A 24,728-nucleotide genomic window follows, 5' to 3' on the forward strand; every position below is an offset into this window, starting at 1 on the left:
AGAAGAAGAAGAAGAAGAAGAAGAAGAAGAAGAAGAAGAAGAAGAAGAAGAAGAAGAAGAAGAAGAAGAAGAAGAAGAAACTTTTTGTTTTGCCACCCAAACATCGTGTCTTTCCTTCCCAGACAACTTCCTCAGCCTTGTAACAGCAAGTCAGAGAGGACACCTCTTCTTCTCCGGCCCTTCCCTTCACTCTAGAAAAGTTAAAGGACCATCCTTTCCCCGAGATTCATTTCTCCCAACACAGGTCCCATGGAATCTCCCGAGAGCAAAGAAGTAATGAGACACACAGGCAGCCATCTACTGAAAATTTTAATGAAACAAATAAGTTAATAAGTTAATAAAGTGAGGTAACTATGCATTGTCTCAGAAACAAAATTTATTAGGAAAACTACCCCGAGGCCCACTTTATTGTCTTTGGCTGTCAAAGCCATCCCCTGCTCCCTTCCTTTCCCTTATTGCCCTTCACCATGCAGCCCCTCCCCTATTTCTAGAGATGACCATCCTGGATGAAGACTTGGGAGTGCTCTCCAAGGAGGGTGTGTTCAGTGCATTGAGAGAGAGGAGAAGAGTCATAGTTTGATGGGGGAAAAGCTGGGAACAGCTCTCACCATTTCTTCAAGACACATGCATGGACATGCAAAGTGAAGGTGCAGTTGGGCAAGTGGGGGACTTCGGACATGCAGCCTAAAGGAGGTGTGAAATGGAAGCTGGGCATGTTCTATGGGACAACTCACCCACCACGGTGTTGGTGGAGCTAGCTCTGAGAATATGGGAAAGTCTTCCAGATTTCATTCTGTTCTCTCCCAGTAGGTTAGCCTTCTCCCACCAGACACCCTCCAGATGTGTTCTATCACCATTCCCATAATGCCCAGCCAGCTGCCATGCGAGCTATAGCTCAATACAATTGGAAAGCCAGTTTCTATGCAGCAATCATAAAGGTGGGAATGACAAATGAAGACATTCAATAGAAAAACAGGACTTCTGTTGGTTCTCTTGTTTGAAGTTAACCAGACAACCCACCCAGGAGCAGATTTCGGTAGCTAATCAGAGACCCAAGCAAAAGAACTGGAAGGAAGGGACTGTTTGGACTTAGAACTTGTTCGGGGATGGGTCTGTGGTTTAAAAAAGTCCAAGTGAATGACCTTTGGGAAGAAAACCGTAACCACACTCGGTCCCAGGAGCAAGAGTAGAGACTCAACAAAGAAGTCACAGACAATCCTGGCTGTTGATCTACTCATACATATCACACCGTGTTCAATGTAAACCTAAGAGTTTTCTGTTTTTCAAATGCTGGGCTCCCAAACGTAGAATGTGTCAAGAAGGTTCTGCTTGTGTCATTGATCTTTCTCAAGACCAAAGTACAGCATGAAAGCTGCAGAAATTAAAACTAATGTAGAAGGGCAAGGAGGAAGGTGAGACCTGATGTGTATCACCAGAGAGGCAGGTGGAATAATGGAACGATTGGAATAATGGTGCTTCATATGTCCCTCAACCTTAGCTACTCTACGTTGTGTGGACTTCAACTCCCAGAATTCTCCAGCCAGCATGACTGGCTGTTGAATTCTGCAAGCTGAAGTGCAGATCTTACATTTGATAAGGTTTGAAGAACGTTATCCTAGAAGGACTGCACGGGGGAATGTCTCCAGAGAAACCCTGGATGGAAATAATAATCCAAGGGTCTTCTGTTAGCAATAGAAGGGGTGTGCTCACAGCTGGTAGGGAATTGCAGTCTAAAGCAATGGTCCCCCAACCTAATGACCCCAGATAGGTTAAATTTCCAAAGCTTTTCATTTCAAGCCCAAGCAGTCAAGATTAGAATCACCGTCCAAACCCATTGGAGGACCTCTGCTTGAGGTCTACTCAAAAGCTACATCAGAGCGCTGATAATTCTACAAGTGTATAGGACCTGAGCCAAGCTCTACCTTAATTCACTGCTGTTGAACAAATGGGAAACTCACACACACACACACACACACACACACACAAACACACACACGCAATTCCCTGGGAGAGAGCAAAATTCAACTCTCCCCCCAGAGACGGCAAGCTGATAAAATTCCCCCTGAGAACACCAGGCCCCATTCTACTCTTGGCTACCTAAACTGGGTTTCCTTCAAAGGTGCTCCTGAAGAGCGCCAAAGGGTCCCCAATCCCTGCTTACTTCCTAGGCAGAGAAGGCACCTTAACCGCTGCTGAAGATTGGTTTCAGGTTGCATATTCAAGAATAGTTGCATATAGTGATGCCCATCTCCCCCTGGCCATGTTTCCATTACATGGCAGGTTCCACTCTGTGCTCATGAACCCAGGGGCCATAAAGCAATGCCTGCTACCTGGTGGAATGGGGAGCTAAAAGAGAAGTAGAAAGGTGCTTCAAGGCTGCCAAGAGTAGGGTTAGGCATTGCCAGTCATTAATTGCTTCTAGATGCAAAGGCAAGAAACCACATTCAGTCAAGTTGCAACGTCCCTTGCCGAGCACGGCTTGAAGAAAAGAATAACCTAGCTTTTGCATAGCTGAAAAAAAAAGCATCTCCAACCTGGTTGCCCAGTGAAGTCAAAGTCCAGAGTCGGTGGCTGTCATTCCATGGCTGTCACCATTTGCATGGTTTTCCTTGATGAGTTGGCCATCACAATGACTCAAGAGTCCAAAGTGGCCATTTCATCTTGGCTGCTCTTTTTCAAAAGAGAATTGAATTATTCGGTAAGCCTGGAGGCACCTGAAAACGCTGGAGTTAACTGGGAACCATGGCAGATGTCTACAGGAGGCTGAGAGGCTAAAGACAGATTCCTCTGCCCATTTTGTCAGACTAACAAGACTTGTCTCCCAACAGAGAAAGCTGCTGGCTGACTTTTACATTCTATCACGGCCACCGTAGGAAGCCCAGAAGCACTGTCGAAGTTACGACTGACAACTGATGGGTGCTGGGACCACCGTTTGTCTACATTTGCTCTAAATGCTCTGGTGCTAGTGGCTTTGCCTCCAATTGGAAGACTTCAAGTATAGTTGAGGTGATCGTTCTGGTGCAAAGGCGATGAATCTGATGAGGAAAGACCAACAGGGTGAGGCTGGAGAAGGTTTCGGCTGAGTTGAGCACGCTCCGTAAGAGTAGTCAGGAATTGTCTCCCAAGTCCTCCTTCGAAGGAAAGATTCCCTCCCAGCCTCTCCTCCCTGCATGTAGCTGGTGTGTTGCTGTTACACAGCTAGTCTGGGGAGGCCATGTTAGTCAATGTTGGTGCTAGCCGATCGGGAGATGTTCAGGGTCTGAGCAGAGACAGAGATGTCTTCATGGTCCACAGGACTATGATAGTCAGAGGTGATGTCCCGTTCCTCAGTGTGAACTGGTATAGCGGTCAAACTAATGGAGTTGATGGAACCCTTCCGTAGGCACTGGGAGTAAATGCCTAGCAACAAGTCCAGCTTGTGCTCAATAGACTCAACCTAGAGAGAGAGGGAGGGAGGGAGGGAGGGAGAGAGGAAGAGAGAGAGAGAGAGAGAGAGAGAGAGAGAGAGAGAGAGAGAGAGAGAGAGAGAGAGAGAGAGAGAGAGAGAGAAAGGAAAGCCTCTAGTGGAAGTCACAGCGAAGTCACATATGACATGAAATAATGATGCACACAATGCAGATTACTCGATATATGCCATCTGCATGAAAATGTCATTGTGCGCTTGATGTCACTTTGAGATTACCTCCACAGATGCTCACCATGCTTTAAGGGGTTGAACTAGAATTGGGGAAGGCCAAGTTCAAGTTCCATCCTTAGCTATGGAATCTCCCTGGGGGATAAATCACCCACTTTCAACTCAACTCATTTTAAAGGGAGGAAAAAATGAAGGAATGCATGTTAGGAATACCACCAAGAGATTTTAGACAAAAGGGGGGGTGGAAATCTAATAATCAGAGAGATGAAATAGAAGATCCAAGCAGTGGCCTGATCACATCATGTATAAGGAGCCCACCTCCCTCTCCCCACTTTCCCTCCAGGCCAGGCCTCACCTGCTTTTCCACCTTTACCACTCGGCCCATCATACTGAGTTCATCCACCAGGTCAACCTCCAATGGTGCTTTTTCCCCTTTCTCCCGTGTCTTCTTATCCATGGTGATACCTCCCCGGCCCACAATCTGATCCACACTGGAAAGAGTGAAGAGAGAGATGCAGGGGAGAGAACATCAGGTGAAACAAAATGAGGCTCACTTGGAGAACTAGATCAAGGCAAGGTCCCCCTCTGAAAATTCCACCTGAAAGAGTTTTTTTCTGTCTAAAAATTAGAGGTTTCCTTCACTTCCTAATTTTAATATACTCTAGAACTGTATATCCCCAACATTTCTGCTTAAAAATAATTGCAACAGTTCTCCTGAAACCTAAGTCTCTAATAGCAGAAGATGGGCAAGGACCAACTGCTTTTGCTTTCCTGCCCAAGTGGTTGTGCAGATGTTGACCATCTTTGTCATCGGGACTCTTCCAGTCTCTCATAGTATCTTGTCTGCAGCAGCATCATAGCTGTATGAAAGAAACTCAAGTCTTCTAAGTCCAACTCAACCAATGCTGGCCAAAACTGTAGTTCAGGGGCCCCCAACCCCTGGTCCGTGGACCAGCACTGGACCGTAGCACGCCAGCAACCAGGCCCCGCAAACAAGCGAAGCCCCATCTGCATTATGCAGGCAACACATGAAACCACGCCTCCCTCCGGTCCGCGGAAAAACCTCTCTCCATAGAACCGGTACCTGGTGCCCCACAGGTGGGGGGCCTCTGCTGTAGTTGTTTCTGAACATGGTTGAGGTCTTGCCACCACTAGCGGCACAAGTTTCGGCTTTTCAAGTTGCTGGGACAATAACCCCGAGCTCCATTGAGCTCCCATCTTTGTCCTCACCGTGTCTGGAGACTTTTGATTCTGCCAAGCATATCCAGGTGGCCAGCTGAGTATTGCTCAATCACATCCTTAACATCATATGGTCTCAGGGTCTCCTTGAACTTTCTTTTGGCTACCAGGAATTTAAGAATTCTGCAAGAAAACATGCTTTTTTTAAAAAAAAAAAAAGTTAAAATGAAAGGCACCAAAGTCTGGAGGAGAGATCTAGGTAATCTTTTACTGCTCCGGGTAACCTTGCATGGCATACTCCCATTTAGTAAGTGCTCTTCAGAACTGCTGGTGGGGAGGGAACTCCTTAATCATAGTTGCCAAAAATGCATCCTGAAAGCAGGAGATGCTATGGCCCAGTCTTCTCCAAACGCAGCGTCCACAGATTTAATCACCCATAATTCTGAGCCTATAGAACAGGGGTAGTCAACCTTGGCTCTTTTATGACTCGTGGACTTCAAATCCCAGAATTCCTGAGCCAGCTTAGCTGGCTCAGGAATTTTGGGAGTTGAAGTCCACGAGTCATAAAAGAGCCAAGGTTGACTACCTCTGCTATAGAACAAATAGACTTTCATATTTAGAGTCAACCACTTCAACTGAAATTCAACAAAGACCACAGCAAAACCTAAGATGTTAACTAAATGATTCAGTTATAATCACCCAACCACTTTGTTCTCCATTTTAAAGGCCCACAAGGCAAAAATTGCATCAGTGTCAACACAGAACATAGAATTTGTTGGGCTCTCCTACTTAAAGTTTCTCCTACTTGAAGAAAAGCAGGCACAATTTTTAAGAGCTGTTCTGGGGCTGACCTGAATACAGTGGTGGCAGCAATCAGAGCTGAAACAGGTACCCACTCCATCTATAGCCTAAGTCTTTAGTTACTGGTGGAGCATTCTCCCAACGGAAGCTGATAGGCTACCAAAAATGCCTTGAAGGACAGATGGGCATAGGGCAACCCATCTCATGGATCAAACAACTTCAAGGAACAAAAGAGAGACCATTACATCTTCTACTGGTGAATTTCATTGTCATCCTTTTCTTACTGGAATCTTCCTCTTAGTTTGCAGGGATTTCTCCAAGGAAAAGTATATATTCAGCCATGAGACATTTCCCTTTCTTCCCTTAAAGCCAACTGTGAGTGGCTTTCATTTCAATTTCTTTAATCTCAAATTCTCTTGAGAGCAACATCTGGGCTGCAAAAAGTCTACTCTATTTGGCTGTGCAATCCCAAATGCTGAGACTTTGATTTGAGAGGACCAGATGCCTCAAACTAAAGGAAGTTTTCTCTGGAAGCCACCTTGTGGACCCAAAACTGGAGTTCTTGGCTTTGATTCCAACTTTACAACTCTCACCTGACTGCTCGGATCAAGGTCTTTACAGCAGGCATGATGTCTTCAAAAGTCAAGTCACATTGATAGGTCTTCTCCTCGCTGCTTTCCTCTGCAGGACCATCAGCTGTGGATGGAAACATGACTTGGTGGAAGGACTATCCTTTAGTCATTTCAAGATGTCTGGACTTCAACACTCAGATCTCCTCAGCTGGGAAATTCTGAGACTTGAATTCCGCACATCTTAAAGTTGCTGAGGTTGGAAAGCACTGTCCTAGGGGAAATGTGTGGAATATAAACTTAAGAAAGTATTAAATAAAATATACCAAATAGTAAATCTACCACATGTTTTGAACTCTTCAGGAACATGAGAAGAGATGGAATAAATAGAAATAGTTCTTAGCAAGCTTGGCTGATTTCCTCTTAAGATCAGCTACTATGAATGAAAACCAAATGAAAATTTCCAACCTCCAGCTTTGGCTGCTTCCAAAATTTACCGTCCACTGGCGTCCGAGGCTTCAGCCTCAATGAGGCCCGGAACTTTGTCCTGTCATTGAAGCTCCAGCTCTTCTGGACCTTGGTGGGGCTGATGCCTTCATTGACATTCTCTGTACTGGGGGACCGGTGGAGTGGAGGCACCAGATGCTGCTTCCCCCGACTGCCTTGCTTCTGAGAATTGCTCACTCGGATGCGGTCTTTGAGTCCCATTTTATTGCTGGAAAGGGTGTAGAGTGGAAGTCAACTGGGGAACATGTGAATTGGGGAGGATGCAAAGCAATAGCTGAAAGGGGCCCTAGACTCAAATCTGCTGCCCTCCTCTGCTCACCCTTTGAACAGGTTACAGTTTGGATTGTGGGCTTTCCTTTGATCAAGGCAGGGTCATTGTCCCTGAAATCCTATCCAGTTCAGACAGTCCTCAACTTACAACTGTAACTGAGCCCAGAATTCAATTATAAGCCATACTGGTTGTTAAGAGGGTCACCACATGATGTGCCTGTTTTTATGACATTTTGAGCCAGTCATTAAGTGAATCTTAGCAATAGCACTTAGACTTATATACCGCTTCACAGTGCTTTACAGCCCTCTCTAAGCGGTTTAAGGAGTCATCTTATCGCCCCCAACAATCTGGGTCCTCATTTTACCAACCTCGGAAGGATGGAAGGCTGAGTCAACCTTGAGCTGGTGAGACTCGAACTGCCAAACTGCCGGCAGTCAGCAGAAGTAGCCTGCGGTATTGCACTCTAACCACTGCACCACCATGTTATTAAATGAGCACAACAGTTCATTAAGTGATCTATTGTTTACAATGGGGCGTTTTTTGCTGGAAATTGAAAGAAAATGCCAATTTCCAGCGGGGGGGGGAACATCATAAATCACAGTCACATAACTGTGGGGTCCTGCAAATGGCCATAAAGGAAGATGCCAAGGGTTCAAAATGCCATCCCACAACTGCAGGGGGGAGGGGCATTATTGGAACTTTAAATCCAGGTTGTAAGGAGCTCCATGGAGTCTGCCACAATTTTGAATGGTCGCAATTTGAGGTCTTTATGTAGCAACCCCTACATACGGATGAGAATCAGAAGGAAAGTTCAGTCTCCAAACGTGGTTTAACCATTTGGAATAAAATAGCTAAGTATTTTATCAGATCAGCGTTCAAATTTTAAATGATACTTTAGTCCAGTGATGGCGAATCTTTTAGAGACCGAGTGCCCAAACTGCAATCCAAAACCCACTTATGTATCGTCGAGTACCGGGTGGGTGTGGCCCATTGGGTGGGTGTGGCCCATTGGGTGGGCACGGTTGCAGTGGTAACGGCAGACTGGGTGGGACTAAAAAGTTCAATCAATCAATTCCAACTTTGCAAGATCTTTTTTTTCCCCACGAGAAGTTGAAATTGATTGATTGATTGAACCTTTTTTTTTATACACGGCGGCAGAGGCCTAAAGCGAAAAGGTTTTATAAAACCCAGCTGAAGGCCTAGGACTGGGGCGACGGCATGCGTGCCCACAGAGAGGGCTCTGAGTGCCACCTCTGGCACCCATGCCATAGGTTCGCCACCACTGCTTTGGTCGATGAGAGCTTCTATCCTGCGATATATTTTTTTCTGTATAAACGGGCAATATTGTCGTATGCGCATCAGCTGCTACCTCACACTTGCTTCTGTTTTGCTTCTGTTTTACTCTCCCCAGAGTTCTGTTTTGAACAAAACAGAACTCTGGGGAGAGTAGCCAGGAGGGGAAATGATTGAGGGGAAATGAATCTGACTTCTGTATCGCCCTGAGATGCTGCTTGTGCTGGACCAGTATAACTCTGGCCAGAGCATATATTAGTTTAAGTACTATGTGAGAACGTTTTACTGTTTTTACCAATGAAAAATGGTTATAAAACAAATATTTATTCCAGGAATTCTTAGCAGAACTTACTTTCTGAAGATGCATCCGGATGTGTACATTGGTCCATTTTACGTAGATAAAAACAGTAATTCCTTCATATCAGCTTTAGCATGGTTGTAGACAATGTTCCTGCATGCTTCCCCATGCTAGTTTTACACAAAGGCATTTCTTTCACAAGCTAGCACATAGCCAGGATATCCTGTGATGAACTTAGTAGCCCCTCCCACTGACTTGATAAATATAGGATTCACTGAAGAGCTAAAACTACATTACCCATAAGCCATCTCTTAAGGAAACAGTGTTTAACCCTTTAAACGCTAAAAGTTCTAAAATAGTACTTAAGCTACTATATGCTTTGGTCAGAGTTATACTGGCCCAGCACACTGCTTCAAGGTCAATCAGTTGGGAGAGGAAGACAGCTACATACCAACCAATGCTTGAAGTGACTGTTCTGAAAACATCTTGGTTGAACCTGATAGGTCATGGGGGGAAGAGGGGTCAGCAATGGGAGGCAGTTAAGGAAGGGAAAAGTTGAATTTAGGGATTTTGGTGCATGATTCTCAGTTCTGGATATGCATTATTGCCGTACACTTGACTTCTATTAAAACTATATTTTTCTCAACAAATGGAGCCAAGGATGGTTTCTACTTAGAGATTTAAGTGGTGGCAGATCTGAGAGTATGTGGACCTGATCCTCTTGGAGGAATCTTGGGGGATTAAGCTAGGGACCTTGGTTTTGTTTTTTCTGGAGATGTGCCCAATGATTCCTCTTCCAATTGAGGGGCCAAGGGTTGTTAAATGACGTATATCTCTCCCACTACCAATTTGTCTTTGGGGATAGAAAACAAGCATATAAGGAAGCTAAGGCTTTCCCTGATGCACTAGTTTTCTGGAAAAGATTAAAATAAACAGTCTCAATAAAAGATTTAAAAAAAAAGATTTAAAAAAAAGTCTTAGTGCAAATCCACACCAAGCTCTCTGCAGCACCCACCTCATTGTAGAATTTATGACCTTTGGTGCAGTGTGTTCATTATCCATTTGTAAGGTCTACAGGCTGGATCACAAGTCAAGCAGCTGATTTCAGTTAAAGAAATGAGAGGAAAGGGGCCCAAACTAGCTCATGCCACAACCCCATTCATAGTCCGGAGCCCTTTCCAAAATACTTACAATAAAGATTGAAAAGGAAACAAGCAAACAAACCAAACATGAAACGTTAGAACAATCAAAAGATGAAAGAGACTGAAAGACACAACAAGACCAGGGATGCCTGCAGAGGAGATGTTTGGAAGCTCAGCCAGTTCAACGCAAGATGAGCTGGCTAAAATGAGAGTTTTATTTAAGATAATGTTTTGGCCAATAAACCAAGAACATCTGCTTTGATAGTAAGGGAAGGCCTACAGCCCAAGCAAAGGGGGCTATGGAAGGAAGAAGCCATTTCCCCCCAGATAATACTTCTCCTTCCTTCCTAACAAGATATTTGACCCAATAGAAGAGAATACAGTGTAGCTCAGGGTTGAACTGTGGTCCTTGATGCTCTCTGAGCTTGGTTGTTTTCTTGATGACATTTCATTACCTGAATAGGTAACCTCATCAGTGCTAGCTTTCTTTTGCTAGAAGAGACTGGGGTTTGCTATCTATCTATGTAGAATAGAATAGAATAGAATAGAATAGAATAGAATAGAATAGAATAGAATAGAATAGAATAGAATAGAGTAGAGTAGAGTAGAGTAGAGTAGGGTAGGGTAGGGTAGGGTAGGGTAGGGTAGGGTAGGGTAGGGTAGGGTAGGGTAGGGTAGGGTAGGGTAGGGTAGAGTAGAGTAGAGTAGAATAGAATAGAGTAGAGTAGAACAGAACTGGAAGGGACCTTGGAGGTCTTCTAGTCCAGCCCCCTGCTTAAGCAGGAGAACCTATACCATTTCAGACAAGTGTCTGTCTAGCCTCTTCTCGAGGGGGGACATGATAGCAGCGTTCCAGTATCTCCGGGGCTGCCCCAAAGAAGAGGGAGTCAAGCTATTCTCCAAAGCGCCTGGAGGCAGGACAAGACGCAACGGATGGAAACTGATCCAGGAGAGAAGCAACCTAGAACTAAGGAGAAATTTCCTGACAGTGAGAACAATTAACCAGTGGAACAATCTGCCTCCAGAAGCGGTGAATGCTCCAACACTGGAAGTTTTTAAGAAGAGACTGGACAGCCCTTTGTCCGAAATGGTGTAGGGTTTCCTGCCTGAGCAGGGGGTTGGACTAGATGACCTCCAAGGCCTCTTCCAACTTTATCATCATCATCATTATTATTAATAATAATAATGTTCTTGGCAGTGCCTCCTAGGTTATGATCTTATCCAGTTGGGTAATGAAATGTCTGTAAGAAAACAACCAAACTCAGAGAGCACCACGGATCCTATGCTTGCCCCCAATTTGCTTATTTCTTCAAAGTAGCCAGGAGGATTCAGAGCTAAAAAAGTCAAGATGGCAGCTAGAAGCATGTGATTGAAGCCCTGTGTCCTTTCTATATGCATATCACTTGCAACTGTTAGGTAAGTAAATATTTTGGTTCACGCAAGTTCAAGAGGGATGGAGGAGGGGTCAAAAATGTCAAGATCACAGCCATATCAGTACAAATAAAGTCCTGTCCCTTTTTGAAATGTGAAATGATTTTTTTTTTAAAAGGAGGGACTTCAATCACAGCATTGCAGACATCTAACCATCTAACCATAGTTAATTCTAATCAAAATTAACATATATTTCAGTGGCTAACTTTAGCTAACTTTAACGTTGGCTAACTTTCACTAACTCAACTGAGGTGGTTTTGCACTCTCAAGAACCATCAAAACCTTTGCTCTAACAGAGCATCCAGCTTTATGAATTTGTTTAACTAACCAAACCACTTGGGTTCATACCACAACCCTAGGTCACTGGAAAATTAACCAAGTTAAACCTAACCAATAGCAGCCTGTTTAGTAGCCACAGCCAAATTGTATGAGGTGGGACATCTTTATGATATGCCATCTCCAGACGATGTCTTTTTGGGCAAGGGCTCCAGAACTGAACTGTAAATCACAGGAAAACACCAAATTGCTTCTCCTTCTCAAGGCTGGCCTGTGAGTTCTGCTCAAGAGGAGTATCAGAAGCAAAGAGAGAACTCCACAGATCCAAATGGCATTTGGCCTAACAGACCCAGCAAAGGTTTGGCCAAGAATCTGACTTCAGCATCAGATTCTTTTTCTTCCCACCCAAGCAGAAAAGGGTATTTCTGACCCCAGTTTTAAATTTATTTGCTAACTATTTCCCACATGCCTAAGCAAAATATAAATTACAGTCCCTTGCTCGCAACCATTGTCTCTGTCCCACTCAGCTTCAAGCATGCATTGTATAGCACTTTGTGTTCATGCCTTCATCAAGGGTATCCACCAGGTATGATCATAAAAGTGGCCATAATAATAAAATCAAAGTTCTGGGTGGACCGTTGCACCTAGAACACAGGCAAACCTTCATATCACTGTCATTAACCCCCAGCCTGTGCACATTTATCTTTCTCTTCCTCTTGAGTTGGACAGTTCTGCTTCCAACTGGAAGGTTCCAGAAACAAAATCTAGTGGCTATCATCTCCCTTTTTCTGTTTGCTTTTTGCTTACCATCATTCCTTTTGGCAGAGAGAAAAAGCATAGCTTTAAAATGCGGATTGGTCAACAAATGAGAAGAATCAAAAATCTACAGCGGTGGGATGAGGAAAAGGGATTGACACAGTAGACCAGTGTCTTCGTGTGAATGTGTCAGGGGTGGGGAAATCCCAGCATCTGAGAAGGAGGAAGGACAGGATTTTACCATTCATGGCAAACTGTTCCCTATAGCTCCAGAGAACTGGCAAAATCAGAAGCCCCTGATTTTGTGGACGTGGAAAGTTGTGCAATGTCAACTTAGCCCCGATGTAGAATTATCTGTGATCCAAAGGAGATGAAACCGTTCTTACTGGATTGAAGAGGCATCCAAAGAAGCAGGAAAGGTTGCCCCATCCATGCCTAGTGTAAAAAAAAAAAAAAATCACCGCATTGAGGACCTCAAGACCATCTGTAGCCCAGAGCATGAAGAAATGCCTCCAGATTTATAGAACTGCAAAATCCAGGAAGTTGATTCCTCTTTTCAGCAAGGGTCTGTGACTGGTGAAATGAAAGCAAGATAAAATTGGCATACAGAAATGCCAGTTGCCAAACGTGGCTCAGAGAGCCAGTTGGTGTAGCAGTGAATGCATCGGTCTAGAGACCAAGAGTTCTAGTCTCACCTTAGGCACAACAGTAACTGGATGATCTTGAGCCAGTCCCACTCACTCAGCTCTAAGAAAGGATGCAATGGAAACCACTTCTGAGATCTTGCCAAGATAATTGCAGGGACTTGTCCAGGCAACTGCTAGGAGTCAATCTTGGCTCAAAGGCACCACCCTCACCACAAAAAACCTTGGTTAGTTATCTTAAGAGCCATTAATGGGCATAATTCTCCCTGCTCAGCTGGCCAAGCAAGGAATCAGAAGCGGCCTTTTTCTCCATATTTTGTCCAACAAAATATCCTGTTTGCAATGGGGTTTTAAGCTGCAGGTATGACTTGAGCTTAAGGAAATAGTTGATATTTCAGAAGTCCCTTCCCGTTCCCAAGTACCACCCAAGCAACATTTTCTGATCAACCCTCCAACAAGCACCAGGCTTTTATTGGATACCTTTCATGGGTTGTTCCCCCAACTTGGCTTCATCCAGCTGCGTTGGACTACAGTGGCCCACAACCAATGGTTTAGGGGTGAAGGACTGTAGTAGAAGAGATTTGGAGGATAGCAACTTTGGGGAAAATGCATTAGCACTTCAAAAAGAGAAATTAACAAGAAGAACTGAACTGCTACACTTGCTTTACAGAGGTGACTCTATTTCAGTTCAGGAGCCGATGGATTGATTCTTGGGAATTATTTTCCTCACTCCCCAAAAATACTTTTGTCATGCTGCAGCAGCTTTCATAATTCCAGAAGATGCATTCCTGCATTCTAAAGCTACCTAAAGCTGCCCACATGCCTGGCTTGCTTTTGCTACTTTAGCCATGTGAAGGTCTGAGCAGACCTGGGCAGACCTGAAGCAAGTTGTGAAAAATAAGGCAGCAGCAACAACACTGGTCTCTGGCCACAAACACGGCCCAGCACAGACTCCCCAAAAGAGGAGTGAAGACTTTTTTTTAAAAAAGAACCACAGGCTGATAGTTGGTTATCTAACTTGTAAGGATGTCCTCGCACAATGGCTGGAGGCCTTGTGAAAGATCACTCTGGGGGGCACCAACAGTGAAAGCAGAGCACTGATCATTGACCTGATAATTTCTCACCATCTTGCAAGAATGCACCGTTGAGATCATCCACAGGAAAATTGACAGCTCTTTTGGGGCTTTCTTACTGGGCAACATGGTCATCGGTGTTGATTTTCTTGAGGAACTTCAAAGCAACTCTGCATTCTCAGGTGAGTTTCCTTTTTCCAGGAAGGGCGGAGGACCCTGGTTTTTCCACCTTGGATTGGAGATTGTTCCAACGGCCAGGTTTCAATCTCCAGAATTCCCCCTGTTCCTTTAGTCTTTCCCCCATGCAGCTCAATTAAGAAAACTGGAATAACTTCAGGGCCAGCCCTAGGGTAAAATTCCCAACACATTCGGATTCCTTCTTCAGCTGGACATTGTTTGGGTGAGATTACTTCCATGACAATCACCAAGTCTTAATGTCACGGACAGAAGAAAAAGGGCATGAAATTGTACACCATCAATTGTACACCTTCTATAGTTCAATCTGACAAACCAATGGTCTAAATCTAAGTCTTTCTAGAATTGCTAGGTTATCCAACCAAGGTTTTCATGGATTGCATCCAAATCTCAAATCAAAATCTGTCCATCTGTATGAAGTGGAATCACTCTACTAATAGAATCTCTACATCTTCATGCATTCGTGTTTCCAAGTGGCTACCACTGGCCCTAAGAGTTATTCCAGACCCAGAATATAATCACGCAGCTACAAGAAGGTAAATCTCCAGCACAGCTTTACACTTTTATTTAAAGTAGAACCTGAGTAAACCAATCTTTCTGATTTGAGATCAGAATCGGAGAGAAACACAAAAACTCCCAAAATAAACTGAAGCAAGGTTGAAATGGAGTAATACTGCAAAGGTATAATGTGTCATAATGGTGGCCCCCAGATTACTCTCTCGGCCCAAAATGATTAATTGCATTCCATATTAGACTAAACCTTCAACCATCAGGTACCATTTTCCATTAGGTTCAATCCCCAAGACTCAAGGAACATAGAACCCTTTAAAATCATCTCAATGTTGGTTGCTTTGGAAACCTGGATAAATTCTCTTGTCCTATATTTTAAACATCCTAAGAAATCTATCGCATGTCGAAGTGTTTTGATTTCTTTTAATTAATCCAGCTATTCTCTTAGGGTCATCAGAGGTCAGCATAATGTGGCTTGGGTGGTTGGGGCAAGGATGAAGAAGAGAAAAGAACAGAAGGTTTTAGAATAAAGGAACAATTGAAGAAGTATTAAGTAGCAATAAGGGTCCCTGGTTTCTTTATCTCCCATTCCTGTGTGGTCCATGTTGAATCCATTTGTGCATTTGTTTTGACTCTTGCTCGAAAGCTGCACTGGAGACATACCTTTTTTTTTTTTTTCAGGAGAGCAAACATATCTCCCACCCTGGAAGGGCATCATAGCAAATGGGAAGGAAGGACATCCCCATGCATTTCTCCATTGCACATGACTGTTGCAGCATGCCCTCTCTGATACTAAAAAGGGGAGGGTTTGAATCAATGGGACAACCGTAATGCAAATAGAATATGAACATCAAGACAAGTCCCCAAACATCTCCTGGACAGCAGATCCAAAGCCTTGGTACCTCGGTTTCCAGCCGGTGGGAATCCGAAAGAAATTCCTTTTACTACTAAAGAGCTGGCTAGAGAGAGGAGAAGGAAAACACACACAAAAAAAACAAGAACAAAAAGAAGAAGGGGAAGAGAAGACAAGAAGGAAAAAGGAAGGAAGAGAGGGGAAAAGGTTAGTAAGGGGAAGGACAGAGGCGAAAGCCATGCTGAGGCCAACAGGACTTGATGAATGTTGTGAGAGCATCATCCACAGAACACCTCACTCAGGGCACCCCAAAATTCACTGTGATTTCCAATCCCATCCCCGATATGGACGAGTCACTTGACCTCCATGAAACAAGCTGCCATCACCAGAGCTTGCTAGAGGGACACTTGGTTTAAACAATGACCAGTGTAGTTCAGATATGGAAATGGACATATGGCTAAGAAGGTCAGATTGCTCATGTTCTTCTTATCTATTGATAGCTCTTCCCAACACCTCCATTAAAGGGTCTTCCTCTTGACTGCGAGGGAAACCAAAATAGAATAAAATTTGCTGATCTCACTGTCGGTCCCAATTGCTTTTATTACAGCTTACAACTAGTCTTCAGCTGGGAGACTTGGCGGCTTTGTAATATGAATTTAACAGGTCTTCTGCACAGGGAGTGGGCAAACAAGATGTCTCTCTGTTGCTTCAGTGGGTAACCATTCCCTAGACCTGTCAACTTTTCTTCAGGCTTCTTTCTGAACATAAGTTCATTGCTCTTCTGGAAGAGTCTCAGAAGCCTTAGGACCACAGATGATAGGTGCTGGGAGAGCTAATGCTAGGGAGCAACAGAGAAGCACCTCTCATTTCCACTTTCTTATGGGACTTCCATACCACCACTGATGGGGAGCTGCTATTCAGGTTGATCTAAGTTTCTGAGTCAGGTGTAAGAGGTCACCCTACTTTGAAAGCCTGTTGCCCAAATCAAAATAGTCCTGGAAGACAATTCCCATGGAGAGGAGGTACCCTCACCAACCTAAGATGTTCATCTGACTGCACCAACAGGATGATTGGTGAAATGTATCAGCTTGGGTCCATGCTAGGAGGACAAGCTATGGTGTGGTCATTGCAAGTTTTTCCAGAGAGAAAATAGAACTTGTTGTCTTGGTCTACAAAGCAGTACCTTCCAGGCTACTGAGTGACACTTTGAGCCCGAATCACCATTTCCATAGTCTGCAAGCAAACAATATTCTTTTTTATAGGTCCTAGAATACCTCTGGAATGCCCAAAGTGACTTTTAAACTTAGTTTGAGGAGAGGAATTTGGGAGAAATTTAGGGGACAAAACCTGACCCTCTGTCGTTCTTCCAAGGTCTAACAGCCTAACATTGGGCCAACCTGCGGGTTGTACTGTTAGAGAGTGTAAGACCTTGAATGAGATATGTAGGTTGAGTTTGGTTGCCCATGATTGTTACTTCGGTTGTTACCGTTGCTTTTGTTATTATTGTTGCCCTGCTGTTTTCACATTCCAAAATCCTTGTATTATATTAATTATATTGTTTCTTGCAAATTGGGCAGACCTATACATCAAAATAAAATAAATAATGTTTAAACCTTATGGAGGCTTAAGACAAGCTTTCGCCCTTAAAAACCCTAGTCCTTCAAGAAAAAGCAACTTGGTGGAGACTTTTTTTCCCCTACTTGGAGAAGTGAAGAGAGAAAGCATACCCTTCCCCACATCCCTGACTGAGATGTCTGGTCTTTCCATTTCCACTTTCCACTTCTGGTGACGCCAGAACACGTACCGCTTGAGGAACTAAGGAATCACTGCAAAAAGTGGCCCCTGGTTTCCTGGGAAATCTACCTCTCTTGTCTCTAAGCATTGATGTAGCAAACAATTCCCTTGGTCAATCTGTGATAGTTCCACTTTCAGTGCTGTTTCTCCTTTTTCCTTCCCAGAATGCCAGGATATTCCCCCTACCAGCACCTCTTGTAGGAAAACCTACCGTCCCGCTGCCTCCCTCTCTTTGACGAGGGAATAAAAGCAGACACCACCATTTTAAAGGGAAGGGTTACCTTAGACGCAAACACTTGGGTGACGGAGCTTCTTCTTCTATCCAGCTTCCGGAAATGAATAGGAAATGGAGAAGTGATGAGAAGATGGACAGAGAAATAGGAATCAAGGGAGGCAGAGAGGAGGAGAGAGAGAAAAGATGATGAAATGAGGTGGACTGCAAAGGAGACTTGGAAGGTGGAAACCGTCCAGACCCAGCCATACTGACCCTCTTTCTGGAAAGAAACTGGTGCTGAAAATGTTTTGCCACAAGTCCTGCTAGAAAATGAGATCCTGGGTTAGCCACGACATTGGGTGTGTTGGGTTAATGCTTTTGGCGGCACCACCTAAATTCCTCCCTTGAAAATGCAACTATGAACATGGTCCACAGGTGGAGGGGTGTAATGATGGCCTCCAGTCTGAAGAGGGAGATAAAGAACCGTGCACGGTTGTGCCTTTCTTTCAAGGGCTAAAGAGGAACCCAGATGAAACCAACTCAACTTGTACCACATGTAGAAACAAACAAAGGAGTAAAACCAGAGGGAGCAGCAGCACAAGACAGAGTCCACACACCAGAGAGAAAGAGAGAGAGAGAAGGGCATGAGACACACCAGGGGCACGAAAACGTGCAAGGAGGTGGCATCAACCCTACCTTTCTCCTGTGTAAAAAGGAGGAGTGGAGGCTTTCAGGCCAGAGGTGAAGGAGTGATACGACGGTGGAGCTCCATCAGGGAATTTCCTCACCTCAGAGATCCTAAGCCCTCCGTTGCGAGCTCGGTGCAAGTGGTCAAACATAAGGACCAGTTCTCTAGGGTTGGGTTCAAATAAAAACATGAAGGAATTAAAAGCTTTCAAATGGCAGAGAGAGGGGGCAAAACAAGCAAGCAAGCAAAAAAGTAGAAGAATGTCAAGGAAAGTCTTGAAAATAGAAGGGGATTAAAAGAAAAAGAGAGAGAGAGAGAGAGAAAGCAGGAAGGAGAAGCAATGAAAAACCTAGCAGAAATTTAACAAAATTAAGACAAACACATTTGTGGACCACTGCCCATAAATTCTTTATGGAGCACCTTGTTTTTCTCCATAGGAGAAAAGAATATGGATCACCTAATTGTTTTGTTTTCTTGATTGACTTATCTGGATAGACTAAATTGATTGGTGTTGTTTATAGAATTGGGGCGCATGGCTGATGAGTTACACTGGCCTTCGTTCACACATGTTTAATCTAACTCCAAATCCAACTAAGAAATCAGTCCATTTCTTAGTTTGTGGAATATGTGGAACTACACATCAGCCAAATGGCTTACATTCATAAAATACATTAAGCCACAAAAAATGAGTGATCAAAGGGTCTAAGCTTAGCACATGAAACCAAATGTGTAAGTAATTCGGTTAAGTGTGTTGTAGGAACACTAATTTATGAGCATGAGTTCCAATTTTGGGAGGGCAGGTGAAAACGTCATCACGGATTATCGTAATTTTATTTTGAGTGCACAAACCAGGGGTTCTTCTTCAGATCTGTAGAACATTTCATTCAGCTACAATCTGTAAGTCTATGGAGGGTGGAGCAGAAAAGCAGCTAAGGCCCTGCTGACTGGATCTCCATTGCATTTAAACTGCATTTAAAGCAACAGTACCAATCACTGAATCTTACCATTAATTGACATATTCAGTCTTCAGTGCTAAACAATGCCCCATGGGTTGTTCACCCTTGATAGTGTTCAGTGATTAAACATGATTGAATGGCTATGAAACTTATTCCCTATACGTCTCCCAAGGGCAGGTAAGCATACAATAAGAATACATAGCAACTGAAATTAGTCCAAAAGGTTTGCAAAAAGAAGAAGCAAGTCAAAAGGGATGAAAAGCTAGTGCTGGTCAGACTTCCATATTGGACTTTTGTTTGGAAAATAATAGCAATTTGATATGGAACTAATCACATGGAACTTCTTCCTCGTTGGAGGTCTTCAAGCAGAAGATGGAGTGCTGAATTGTTCTACCAATTCTAGATTGTGGGCTCCTTGGTACTCTCCAAACTTGATTGCTTTCTTGTAGATGTTCCATTATTCAACTAGGTAACATCATCAGTGCTAGAAGGGAGTGAGTTTTGCCTTCTCTTTATATACAAGTGGTTTGCCCTTTCAGAATTGGTGGGAATATTCTTGGTGGCTCCTTGACTAGGCTGTTGTATCTTGTTTGACTATTTGTTTGAGTTGGTATTTTCTTGACTGGGATATTGTTTACTTCTCCATTGTTGGTCTACTGTTAATCTTGGTGTTAATATCTATTTATCTATGTGTTGATTGCTGGTAAGGTTTTTTTTATTGTTTTTTGTCTTTTTTTGAGTGGTACGTAGATGTTTATCTCAATGTGCCTGTTAATGGCTGCTTTGTCTAAGTACCAGGTTTCCAGAAATTCTCCAGCATTTTTGGACTTAGTTTGGTTTAGGATGCTCAGTTTCACAGTTGAAATTATGGTGAAGTCTGTTCATATGTTGTGCAATTAAGGAGTATTCATCATGTCTTCTGACTGCTAGTTGGTGTTTATGGATGCACTCGGTTAATCTTCTGCCTATTTGTCCTACATGTCAGAGAGCACCAAGGACCCTACAGTTCAACCCTGAGCTACAAATATTATTTTCTATTGATACAACTCTTTAGATTCACTATACTCAACAGCAACAAGAGGGCTAATAAGATCTCCTCCAAATCTAACTCTATGGCCAAGCTGAATCTGAATTTAGGAGTCAGAATCAAAGAACACTGGACAGCCAATACGCCTTGAATATAAAGGGTACAGCCAAAAAGTGATCTTCTAAGAATTACGGCAGATGGATAGTGGTCTTTGCTTATAAGCCTAAACCCCAGTTCTAAAGTTGCTAGTATTGACTTTCAGAGCGTTACCGTTAAGCTCTAAAATTATCTGCACTGATGGGCCAAGTAGAAGGTAATTTGAAGCAAAGCTAGGAGGGTCTTCCTCTTTCACAATAATGCTTCTCTACTGAGGACACAATAGAACCTCCAACTCATAAGACTTCCTATTTGGATCAGTGAAACTGGGGTGGAGACCATAGTTCATCACTAACACATCACTACTCCAGATCAGTGGTTTGTCCATGAAGGAAGAAAATAAAAAATAGGTCTCCAAACCATGGCCAGATGCTCTGGACTATCCTTTATATTGGGCGGGGGGGGGGGGTAGAGAGAAAGAAAGATGGCTTGCAAAGCAATGACCCAAATCCTTGAACAGGGAAAGATGGAATTTCTTCTCTCTGAAGTTTGGCAAAGGTTAATTTTTGGAAGCTTCCACTTATGCCATATTAACCATCATAAAGGAGGCAGGTTTTGCATAATTTATTCTTTCTCCTTAGTGCAGAAACTATAGTTTTCCAGAAATAAAAATATATTAAGTTTTCCAACAAATTTGACCAAATCCACCAGAATTTGCACTGCATTCAGCATTGCAATTCAAAAAGCTTCACAATCCAGCTTCCAAGCCTATCTTATGTCACATTCAGACAGAAGCTCTTGAGGCAAAGATGTTTCGCGCCGTATTTGTTTTTTAAATGTCTCTCCCCTAAAAAAAGTCAAATATTTTGAAACTGGAAGAAAACCGAAATGACAGCACAAGCCTTCTGAATGCCGATTCTTCTTTTAAACCATCTTTCCACACCAGGGAAAGGTGTAGCCAGGGATAATAAATCCCCTGTAAATCTTCTCTTCCCTTATTACACTGCCTAATACAATTTGTGATTCACCTAGCCCAGGGGTAGGCAACCTTGGCTCTTTTATGACTCGTGGACTTCAACTCCCAGAATTCCTGAGCCAGCCATGCTGAGGGGAAAGGAAGAGGTTTCCAAGCTGAGCCATGCTGGCTCAGGAATTCTGGGAGTTGAAGTCCACGGGTCATAAAAGAGCCAAGGTTGCCTACCCCTGGTCTAGCCTCACAGTGTAGTTGTGGTGGCATGGAAGTGTATGGAAGTTAATCAAGGGTGTCATCGTCCTGGTCTCCTTGTTTATTAAAAAGGGCCATGGGAAGGGCCATGTGCCAAAAGCGTCCAATCATGAGCTATAAAAACTTGTCATTTTTTGGTCCTTGTTACCACATTTTTTTTCTCACTTACTTTCCCCCTTCCGTCTTCCTTTCTATCTCCTTCTCCTGGTTTCGGAGGAGGATCTAACGTCAAGATGTCTGTCATGCCTGCGATGATTCGGGCACCCACCCCTTTTTACAGGCAGAGGCCATCTTGACATTTTTATTTCTCCCTGGGTGGACACTCATACCCTCCAAATACAGGTTTCCCCTTATTATATAAAGGACACAGCCATGAGTTTAAGTAATTGTGGGTTCCAATTCTAGTAGGAATGAACTGGTCAAGTGGGGTTGAAGTCCCACCTTTGGGGGAGGACATGATTTGGTGTCCTTTTGGTGAGATCAGCCTCCTGCATATAATGTTCTCAAAGTCAATTAGTACTCTCTGTCTGGGAGGTGCTAAACCAACCCCCCAATTAAATATAAATGTTAAGGCAAGGATGACCGTGGGAGGAGCATCACCACCTGCAAGATAGTAGGGGTGGTATGCACACATTCTATTCCATCGTGATGCTGCATCAGCCATTTTGCAGTTGTTAGACTCCCCACAGATGCCTTTCGGTGCTCCTCAAGGTCTCATTGAAATCCCCAAGTGTGCCCACTCAGTGCTAGTTGCTTTTGCATGTACAAGCCTCAATTCCCCCCCCCCTCAAATCATCATTTTTAATAGTTGTTTTGTGCTGCTTCTGCCCGTTTGGTCTTTAATTTTGCTTTGGTTTTTTGAAGATGATCGCTTGATTCCACAGAAGTTGTCTCCTTTGTATTTTCATCTTGTTCTCGGATGAAGACAACTGAAAACCCTCTTGTGTACTAAACATTAGAAAAGTGGGTTATGCATTTAGAAAAATAAGACGCAGAGACCCCCGGGGGCTGCCATAGGCCTTTCCTTGAGACAATGAAAAACTGGTCAAAGTAAGTCTTGCAAAAGGGCAGCTTTTTGACCGAACAATTTATGCTTAACAATAACATTTCTACCCTGCATGTATATATGCATGTGACCCCATGCGTGTCTACATGTACGCAAAGGTCTAGAATCATGCCCCCATTAATAGCCCAGCTTCTATCCTCATACCTCTCCATTAGTCTCCATTGCAGCTTCCACCACCTAGAAGATCCTGGAGCCCAATTTGAGTGGAGGAAACATCACACGTTATGAAAGATGTGGATGGAATTATGATGCCTTATGAAGAGGGCATGGAAACTGAACATTCAAAACCCAGCAAACATGTTCAGAGGAAGTGGTCTACTAAGCATCAGCCTCACTGGTTAGTCCTTTCACCATGGCCAAGTACTGTCCTGCAATGATGCATAATTGTTCTACCACCTTCTCCTGATGGATGGGATTAAAACACTGGATTGGATAAGACTGATTTATCAAAGTAGGCCAGATGGAAGGTACTTCTCTATCTGGCAAGCAGGAAACAACATGTCCCCTGCATCAAAAGGTAGTCAGAAAGCCGATCAAAGAAGCTAAAGGACACATGCATCCATTTTCCACGATTCTGTAATCTAATCCAGCTTTCCTTTCCGAAAATTAATGAGACTCTGAGAGAATCTAGCATTCTTCATTGTGGGCAACTGCTAAAGCTGCCTGACACTCACCTTGAGCCAACACGAGAATATTAGGCACTAAATATCCACAAACTGCCACGGAATAGATGCCAGGCCACCATATAATCCCCATTGATTTCTTCGCCCTGTTCTCCCATAAAGTGACTCACGCATTTCCCTGGAAATGTGGCAGCAGTCAGAGTAGGCAGAAGAGGCATATTTAGCCCTACCCATTACTCACACACGTTGGGTTCTCTCTGATATGTTTTCCCTACTTTGGTCCATCTCGTTGCAATTTCCATCAACTTCCTCTTTCCGTTTCCTTGGTCAGGGCTCCCAAGGAACACCTCCCTCCCCCCCGCTCCAATTGCCATCCCTCCAAGCCCCCAATGTAACTTCACACATACCTAAAAGAGGGAAGCATGCTGTCATAGTAACACCAGGTAGCAGTCAGGTAGGATCGGTTGACGTCTGTGGAGTAGAGGCGCCAAGCAGCCTATGTCAAGGAGGAAGGACAGGAGAAGAGAGAGAGAGAGAGGTCAGAGCTGGACCAGCTTAAGAAGGCTTCCCCTACTGTCTCCACCCAGCCTTAATGAAACCAATAAGTAGAGTGCCTTGGATGGTGGACCCCCAATCCCACCCCTTGCATTCCTGGTTTGATGCATCTCCCTGCTGAAAGAGGCTCAGACAATCCAAGGAACAAGGTCCTATGCACAGCACAGCCAAAGACAACTGGAAAGTCAGAACTTGAAGGAAGAGATTAAAAAGAATTTAATTAAAAGATGAAAGCTTCAAATGCAAGCATAATTGCTTTCGCTTGCCAAACTCTAACCCCATCTATAAAATATAAGCAGTATTTTTCCCAATGAGCTGCTTTTTGTCATCATCAGCCACCATCATCCTTAAACAAATCACAAAGGGAATTTTACGAAGAAATCACATAAGTAAAGATGACAAAAATACAACCCATAACCATGACAAATTTCAAAAAGGTACGATAGCTTAAAGCAATGGCAGAATCCAGTTTCATGGCCCTGAATATATACTTTAAGAACATCAGAATTAAATATTGCTATAGTTCCCTTTGCTGGTTTTCCTGTCAGTACAGAGAAGCTGGGGCTGAGAAGAGAGCTGTAGGAAATTGTGAACTGGCACTTAAAAAATCAAACAGAAATGGTGTAGTGTTGCCGCTCATCATATAGACCTAGTGAACACATGACCATCTTCATGAACCAGGGTTCTGGTGCTCTGGTTGTGTCCCCCCCCTGCCCCCTACCCCGTTCTTCTAATCAGTATCCCACTTTTGGTGAATTAACCAGGCTGATCTTCATCCTAATGTTGTCACTGTAAATCTGGGGCTATGGCTACGGTAGGAACTGCCACACCAAAACATAGTAAGAGAGAACTTGGCATCCATTGGCTAGATTGGGTGTCAGTATATATGTGAAACCAAGTTAAATACCAGGAAGGGAAAGGAAATTGCTCGGAGAAGTCCTGTAATGAAGGGAGAAATATTCACCAGGTTGCATATTTCCAAGTCAGAAATCCACAAAATGTGATGCAGGGTCCACATTGGTTAAAAGAGGAGGCAAGCTTTTTCCCTTGAG

At 43.7% G+C, this 24,728-nt stretch overlaps 1 protein-coding gene across 1 annotated transcript in view; it reads right to left on the reverse strand.

Annotated features, from left to right (window-relative positions):
- Positions 1-291: 291 nt before the first annotated feature.
- Positions 292-24,728, reverse strand: part of KCNQ4 (potassium voltage-gated channel subfamily Q member 4) — an 89,231-nt gene continuing 64,794 nt past the window's right edge. Inside the window, exons 8-14 of the mRNA XM_039329784.1 lie at positions 23,529-23,617; positions 18,137-18,292; positions 6,681-6,898; positions 6,208-6,310; positions 4,865-4,996; positions 3,990-4,125; positions 292-3,436 (exon numbers count right to left, since the gene is read on the reverse strand). Of these exons, the coding sequence (XP_039185718.1) occupies positions 3,218-3,436; positions 3,990-4,125; positions 4,865-4,996; positions 6,208-6,310; positions 6,681-6,898; positions 18,137-18,292; positions 23,529-23,617 (1,053 nt within the window). The 3' untranslated portion in view covers positions 292-3,217. The remainder of the gene's footprint in view (positions 3,437-3,989; positions 4,126-4,864; positions 4,997-6,207; positions 6,311-6,680; positions 6,899-18,136; positions 18,293-23,528; positions 23,618-24,728) is intronic.

Source organism: Crotalus tigris, unplaced genomic scaffold, assembly GCF_016545835.1.
Source record: "Crotalus tigris isolate CLP2741 ecotype Arizona unplaced genomic scaffold, ASM1654583v1 scf7180000017614.5298720, whole genome shotgun sequence".
NCBI classification, from domain to species: domain Eukaryota; kingdom Metazoa; phylum Chordata; class Lepidosauria; order Squamata; family Viperidae; genus Crotalus; species Crotalus tigris.